Source organism: Musca vetustissima, unplaced genomic scaffold (genome assembly GCF_032173495.1).
Source record: "Musca vetustissima isolate MV318-11 ecotype Yass unplaced genomic scaffold, APGP_CSIRO_Mvet_v1 utg15889, whole genome shotgun sequence".
NCBI classification, from domain to species: domain Eukaryota; kingdom Metazoa; phylum Arthropoda; class Insecta; order Diptera; family Muscidae; genus Musca; species Musca vetustissima.
In genome coordinates this window covers 6,311-14,745 of record NW_026886804.1, presented here as the reverse complement: position 1 = coordinate 14,745, position 8,435 = coordinate 6,311, and the positions used below count along the sequence as shown (strand labels likewise).

The 8,435-nt window shown below is 34.8% G+C and overlaps 1 protein-coding gene across 1 annotated transcript; it reads right to left on the bottom strand.

The window, feature by feature from the left end:
• Nucleotides 1–4,510: 4,510 nt before the first annotated feature.
• LOC133334288 (uncharacterized) lies at nt 4,511–8,186 on the bottom strand (the record flags this gene model as incomplete). The annotated part of the gene is made up of 7 exons (XM_061542577.1): nt 4,511–4,826; nt 4,896–5,079; nt 5,156–5,361; nt 5,445–5,595; nt 6,081–6,398; nt 6,479–6,829; nt 6,894–8,186. Coding segments are annotated over 7 exons (2,819 nt in total), but the record flags the coding sequence as incomplete, so codon positions are not given.
• Between the last annotated feature and the right edge of the window lie 249 nt (nt 8,187–8,435).

Below are 8,435 nucleotides of genomic sequence, written 5' to 3'. Positions count from 1 at the left end.
TTTAATTGAGACTCGTATTTTCCAATGCACCACTTTGTCCAATACAGTCCTTTCGCAACTGACGACTAATGTACAAATTGTACATCATTTATAGTATTATATTATTTCTTTAGTTACCTAGATTAAAATGCATTACTTGTACCTACTAAAAATATAGAAAACATTGTTCTAATTATATTTTCTTGGGATTTTTTATTATTAGACTGAATGGTTTACTAGTTTTAGGTAGTTGGGACAGTTATTAGTGATGATAGTCATATAACAAGGACACAACGCATATTTTATATTCCCAAAAACAGGTAAGCGGTTTCCAAAGATTAAATTTTAGAACTACCTAGTTTAACTTTTCCTAAAATTTACTGCGCCATATATTTCTTTAAATCCAGATACATATTTCCACATAATATCTCGACTTGTTCGAAATCCTATGCTAAATAGGGAGGCTTTAAAATACAGCTCTACTTTTGCCACAAAAATACATCACTACTCCTAAATCAGCTGATTCATATATCCTTACGGCTTTATGGGTATGTCCATGATGCCAAAATAAGATGATGCATCAAAACAAAAACATTTGATTTTGTCTCGACCATCTGTCAAATTTTTCCATATAATATTTCTCACGGTTAGCAACATTGCACTTCGAATTCAAGTAGAAATTACGCACTTTGACAGTTAATCAAGACATCAGCTGAGCTAAATGGACAACCTATTTATTGTGCCATGGGTATGTCCATGATGCAACATTAAGGTGATGTATCAAAAAAAAAAAAAAAAAAACACTTGTTTTTATCTCGACCACCTGTCAAATATTTGCTTATAATATTTCAAACAGTAGGCAGCAATACACATCGAATTCAAGTAGAAATTAAGAACTTTGACAGTTAATCAAGACATCAGCTGCTCTAACCATAACCATACTATAAGGTCTATCAATCAGCTGATCGATTAATAGCGCCACAATCGACCAAATGAAGAGCAATTCCTATTACAATTTAAAAAAATATTGATTGATTGTAAAAAAGTGGCACAGAAATGATGAAAGCAGTGAAATGTGCATATATACGTAAACAAATAACAGCTGACATTTGCAATTTTCAGTGATTTATGACACAAAAACAGGATTGCATAGTATGGTGTTTTTGTGCCTTGTTTAAAATATATGTCAATGCTTTCAAAAAAATTAGAATACCACCAAATTTTGGAAAAAACATTTTTTTAATCAATTTGCTTGTTTTTGTAACTTGTGAAAAAGCTGGTCTCCCTGTCAAATTGTATCTAGTAATATTTGTCATGATTGTCAACATTGTACGTCAAATTTATGTAGAAACTATGCAGTTTGACAGTTAATCGAATAGTCAGCTGCGCTAAATGGACTAAATCAAGGCCAATTAATAAGGTCATCCAGGGAGAACTGTCGGATATCAGCTGATTCTAAAGTTTGCTATCAAAATTCATTGTTGTGAATTGACCATTAATTTTTGACATTAGACTTGTGAAAAATAGCTGGCTTTTGCTTGCTGGATTTTCGCAAGCAAAAGAGAGTGGGAGAGAGAGAAAATCAACACATTGGCATATTTTACTCTGAGTTTAAGAGCCAAGTAAATTTGCTTCAAAATATGAAATATCAAAATACATACATAGTTGCCACTTAAATTCGACTTGCAATGTTGACAAACATAATAAATGTTACTAGATATTTTTCCTTATGTTTTTCTCCAAAAATTGTTCAGTAACTTCTTTTGAGAAAGTTAACACATTCAAACAATTATTGGTAAATGTAAACGAACTAATTGCACTAAAAATCACAGCTCATCTATAGAATTATAAACATGGGACATTAAAAGATATAATTTTTATTCAGATTTTGATTTTCATGTCTCTTTTTTCCCCAAACCATTTAATTTAAAGATATTTGGTCTGTTCCCGTACCGCAAGAATCTAATAATTTTTTACTATTTTCTTCGATATCATAAAGGAAAATTCGTTATCGTAATAAAAAGTAGTAGATTCTTGCAGTACGGGAACAGACCAATTGTTAAGTCTTATGCAATACCAAAAAGCTCTAAAGTAATTACATAATAATTAACTGAAATTTAAAACATGTTATACAAATTATTTCATAATATTGAGCAGACGAACACATCTATTGTTCGTCTCAATTATAAATCTTATAAAAACAGCTGTTTTTGTGCAAATTCGCTCTGATATAACACCTTATTATTATACAAGGCCGGATGATGTCACTCGAACTGTCAAAATGCTTAATATTTTGACTTAATCATAGGAAAACGTAGACAAACAAATTTGAATGTATGCATATAAGATCTATTTTTCTCAAGTCTAATGTCAAACATTTGGACATTGTTTTCGTTTTCATAATGGAATTCAATTCACAATAATGGATTTTAACTGCAAACTTGAGAAGAAGCTGATATCCAGCTGGTCTCCCTGGATGAACTTATTAATAGACCTTGGTATAAGGGATATTCAACTAAAATCTTACACAACCTGTCATGGTATACTAATAGAAGGTAACAGCAAGTGTTGTTGTACAACAAACGATACAACAACCATATGGAAATTTGTTGTTGTAAGTTTTACTAGTGTCAACATCATTTGACAAAAAAATGTAAACAAACAAATTATCAAAAAATTACATTTATTTTGAAAATGAAATAGTTTCGAATCCTTCAAATAAAATTTGAAAGACATGAATGAAAATCTATCAAATTTATATTTCTATCGCTTCCACATCTTTCCTATAATTGAGCCATTGCCACTTATATGTGTAACACATATGAAAATACAGAAAATTGCGGGTTATTCCATGAAAAAAGATTCGCTACCTCAAACTTTCCCAGCAGGCAATTTCAATTGTTCAATTTCAAATTGTTCATTAGAACTTTTTACCGGGTTAACCTACTTTATGAGGATTTATTTGATATATATGCAAAGGAAATGACAATTGAAACCCACTGGGTTAACGAAATCCGGTTGAATTTAAACGTAGTATAAGACGCGCTCTATTATGTGAATCATAAGGAAATCAGCTGTCATGTAAACAAACAAACAAATTATCATCAAATTATTTTTATTTTGAAAATGGAATATTTTCGAATCCTCAAAATAAAAATTAAAAAACATGAATGAAAATCTATCAAATTTATATTTCTATCGCTTCCACATTTTTCCTTTAATTATACCATTACCATATATATGGGTAACACATATGACAATGCTGGGAATAGCGAGTTATTCCTTCAAGAAAGATTTGCTTCCTCAAACTTTCCCAGCAGGCAGATTGAGTAAATTGAATACGGGAGCACATTAATAAAGAACAATTTCAAATTGTATGCGTTCCCAATTTTCCTGTTGGGTGATTTTTAAAACATAATTTGTCAAATTCATATTGACACTAGTATTACGTTGGAATCAAATCAGCTGGGATTTGCTGTTACCTTTTATAATTGTACCATGGTGTTTAATAAAAAATTATGTTCATTTAAGAAAAATAAAGGTGTTTTTCTTTTTGTTTATAGGTTATGTCATATGAAAAATATATAAGCAGGTTTGAACGCTGCTAATTTTGACACACATAAGGAATTATATCATGAGGAAATCAGCTGTTTGAAAGAAACACATTGTTGGAAGAAAATATTTGAATTGCAAGTCAAAGAAAGGATGAAAAGTCAAAAATTATAAATTGTTATTACGTTTATAGGTGTTTAATAAAAAATTATGTTCATTTAAGAAAAATAAAGGTGTTTTTCTTTCTGTTTATAGGTTATGTCATATGAAAAATACATAAGCAGGTTTGAACGCTGCTAATTTTGACACACATAAGGAATTACATATGGATGAAATAGGTGACCGCACATATGTAAAATACATATCGTGTAAAAACACCATAAGTTCGTTTATTAATAGGCCTCACTCCGTTCTAACAAAAAATAAAACAAAAATAATTTATTTTATTTTTCACAATTCCATTATAAATCAAACATTTATTTGTTTCATTATCTTTTATAGCATTGTCCATTTGTTAAGCAATTAATAACCTAAATAATATAAAAAAAATACTTAGCTGCAAAATAAGAATAATTTTAAAAATTATAAAATAATATTAAAATACTTATTAAAAAAAAAACCCAAAATTTGTAAAAATATGTACTACAATTTTTTTTCAAACTTATGCTATTTCCTTGTGGGGAAGCTATGGAAACCAAACCAATTTTTAAATCTCATGTTTTGTTTTTGATATTAAATTTAAGAGAAATATTTAAGAATAGAAAAAAATGGAAGATTGTAATAGAAAAAAGGTAATAATCACACATCTGTTTAAGCAAACTACAATTAAAAAGTGGAAAATTATAAAAAAAAACTAAAATTAACTTTAAATGCTTAAAAAACATAAAAACTAAATATTTGTTAGGTTAGGTTTAAAATTAGGTTAGGTTACATTGCAATACGATCGGTATTTTTGTTTTGTTTTTTAAACGTTAAAATTTTAGCACGATTCCTTGTTACAATCCACGAAATTACTAAACTCGGTTGCATTCGGTGGCCCCTCACTGTAGAGATAGGTCACAGGCCAAAGACGGGCTGCTGTGAAGTCACTTAAATTCTGTAGGCCACCAGGTCTAGGTGGCTTCTGATATTCTTCGGATGTTGAGGCGGCCGATGAATAGCTATCGGAGGGTTTTCGTTTTTCATTCTGCTTCAGAGGTTTAACACTGAGGCCGGAATGTGTCAGGGTGTGATTGCCGGGGAAATAACGATCGCTACATTTACGCCATTGATCGGGTTCATCGCCCACAAAGCACCTAAGTTAATGAATGAACAGAAGGCTAAGAATTACAACCCATAATGTGAATAAAACCTGGGTTACTTACCATGGATAATCGAATCCCTTGGAATAGCCACATGGATGATCCATTTTACAACAATAATCCCATGAACCAATTTCACCACCCTCAATTTCACACGAATAGAAACCGGTTATTAGATTTTTCTCACATGGACTGCTGCGGCGACAGGGTTTGCCCGATACCGAATAATGGCGCCAAGCCAGATCACCTGGAAAAGGACACCATAAATAACAAAATTTAGCACATAGACCTTTCAGAATCACTATTTCCACCACCTCCATTACCTGGTTCCCTAAATATATCCATGCGACGATTGTTATTAACCCTTGAACCACCAATCGTGTTAACCTTATCCCGACATGTATAATCGAATGGATTCCATGCGAATAACCAAAAATCTCTATCCTCCGTGTGTTTGTAATGGACATTTAATTTCAATTCGGTTTGATCCAAATCGGACATTTCACAATTGAAGGTGGCCTTGCGTGAGCTGTTCGGATGAGAGAGAGATGATGAAAAATGACAAATGAATTTTAACGAAGTTCCAATTTGCCAGGGAAGCAATACACTTACCCATAACTAAAGGAATAACATTTAAATGCTGTTGTATCCCGGAACCGCATACATTCCTTTTTACACTCCATTTCGGAGGGCGTGGTTATAACTTTCTTTATGGCCGGTGGCATAAGCTTGGCAGCCGAACCATAACCCAAATAACAGAATGCTAAAATGTTCAGATTACAGGGAATTTAAATTTTAACTTTCAATACAGAAACATTATCGAAATTCGAAATTTTCGAAATTCGAAAAAATGTTTTTTTCGAACTTTAAAAATAATATTTAAATTTCGAATATTTTTATAAATTATTTTTTTTTGTGTTTTTTTTTAACAATTTCGAATTTTTCAAATTTTTAATACGGAAAATTTTTTGATGTTCGAAATTTTCGAAAATCGAAAAATGTTTTTTTTTAACTTTAAGAATATTATTTTTATTTCGAATATTTTTATAAATTATTTTGTGTAATTTTTTAATATCGATATTCGAATTTCAAAATTAGTAATTCACATTTTCAAAATTATTAATTCAAAAAATTTATAAATTTTTGGTTTTCAAAACTTTTTTTCGAAATTGAAATATAAAATTTAAAAATTTTTTCAATTTCGAAAATATTCCGATTTTTTTTTCATTTTCAAAATTTTTTTCTTACATTTCTTGTGTTTCTCATCGACAATGGGTTGAATTTCACAGCCATGTCCATAACTGGCACGTTCGAAAATATCGAAAGCCTTATCCAAGACCAGATGACGTTCCTTGTCCATATCCCGAACGGGCCAATCGCTCAGCTGACAATTATCAATAACACTGGCATGTCGCATTTGACCATAGCGGAAGGCAAATGCACGACAGGTGAATTTCGTCGATTTTATACATTCCATTTCACATTCACCCACCGAACGTACCGTCAGCGAATCGCGAACAATGGACTTAAAGAATCGGGTGGCATCAATGGCACGGAAGAAGCATTCTGATCGAAAATAGAGAGCGAGAGAGAAAAAAACAATTTTAGTCCCCCGCTTACATCTTCCCCACGCATTCAAAACTTACGAGCATTACGGGGATCTGCCAAGGCCGTGGTTGGTGGGCCTCCTCCTCCTCCTCGTGGTCCATCACTGCGTGATGGTTTGCGGCAAACATTCATATCATCAGACATCGAGTATATATCGTAATTACGATCCGGTTCAATATCCACATAGTAATCCAAACGATTTATGGGTCTGTCACACAACATACAATTGTCCCGACTACCAGACGAATAGCGATACGAGAAGGTGTGACAAATAAATGCATCCTGGCCATAACACAAACGTTCACATTCCGTTAAGCTGGGCGCGGAATAGATGTGTTTTACAATCTTCTTGTGTAAACGGAAACCTTCCGAAGTTTTTGCCGAACATTCTTTAAGGAATAAAATTAAAAATGTTTTAAAAATCTTTTTTTTAAGGATTTTCCTGCTGCTCACCATCTGGTCCCGGCCGCCTTGTCCATTGATGACGATAATCAAAACGATCCGAAAAGCCATCATGTTTATTATAGCCACCATAACTGGATCCGGGATAACTCAAAACCGAATTACTTTCATGTGGCGGCTCACCTTTGCGCGACGGTGGACCCAAATCGAAATAGTTAAAGTCAATGGGATCCCTCGGCTTGGTGCGATGATCTGTAAGACCCCAATAGGCAGTTTGTTTATTACGATAGCCACCATAATTGCCACCATAGGAACCCCATTCATTATCGGTACCAATTAGGTAGGGCACATATTTCCCACCTCCACCACCACCGCCACCACTGGGACTACCACCTTTTTTGTAGGACGACGGGGGGCGATCACGATCTAAATAATTATAGGAAGGTGGTGGTGGACCAGGACGATATGAATCCGGTGCATGGGAACCTGAAGGGCGATATGGTGTGTACTCAGGACCAGGACGATAGGGGGGACGATAACGTTCTGAGGAATGCTTACCACCATCATAGCCACCGCTGCCACTGCCGCTGGGCAAGGCTTCCCATTTCGAGGGATATGGCCTGTAACGATCACGATCCCGATCGCCACCATGATGTATGTCATAACGATCGATGGGCTCCAAACCGGAACCACTGCTGCCATAGCCACTGTGCGAAGAATGTTCGTAGTAACCTGAGCTATGCGAGGAGAATTCATGGGAACCGCTGTGATGTTCATAGGAATAGGGTGGACGACCATGTGACTCATATGAGGGGCCCGATGGCCCCGAAGGACCATAATGTTCCAACGACGAACTACTGCTACTGGGCGGAGGACGACTATAGTAGCCGCTGCTGCCTCCACTTGGCGGTGAGGGTAGATAATGATCATCCCTATAAGGTGGCTTGTCACTCCATGCCCCACTGGGCTTATTGTAATGCGATGAGGAGGGTGCCAAGGGCGGAGGTGGCAATTTACTGGTACAATCTCTACACACATTATAACGACAGCTGGGTGGGGCATTACGATCCCTTTCATAATAATCATAATCTGGATGCCGCAACAAATTCGAATCTCGACGATTAGCGCTGGAGTACAAATCAATTTGGGCCAAGGGTATTTCGATTAGCTCACAATCACCCTGACCATGACCCGAAGGATCGAGGCGATAATTGAAACCCTCACAGGTGAAACGTTTTTCACGGCCACATTCACGCATACACTCTTCGACGCGTTCACATGCTATGGTCCGTCGCACCCAATGTGGGGCAACTCGCTTGCCGGCCAGCACACGTCTAAAGCAAGCTGCAGATCACAAAGACAGCGATAACAACAAAAAGAAGAAAACAAAGAGAATGGAATAAATTTGCTGAAGAAAAACATATTTTGGCGAAGTTTAACGGCTAATAAAATTAATGGCTTCTTTAGTTTTTGGCAAAACATACATTAAATTAATTCAATCCCCTCTCTCTCCTGGTGCTAAAGGGTAACTTTTTTATGGTGATTAATGTAAACATTGGCTATAGTAGTTTTCCACCTGCGATTTTTTCCTAC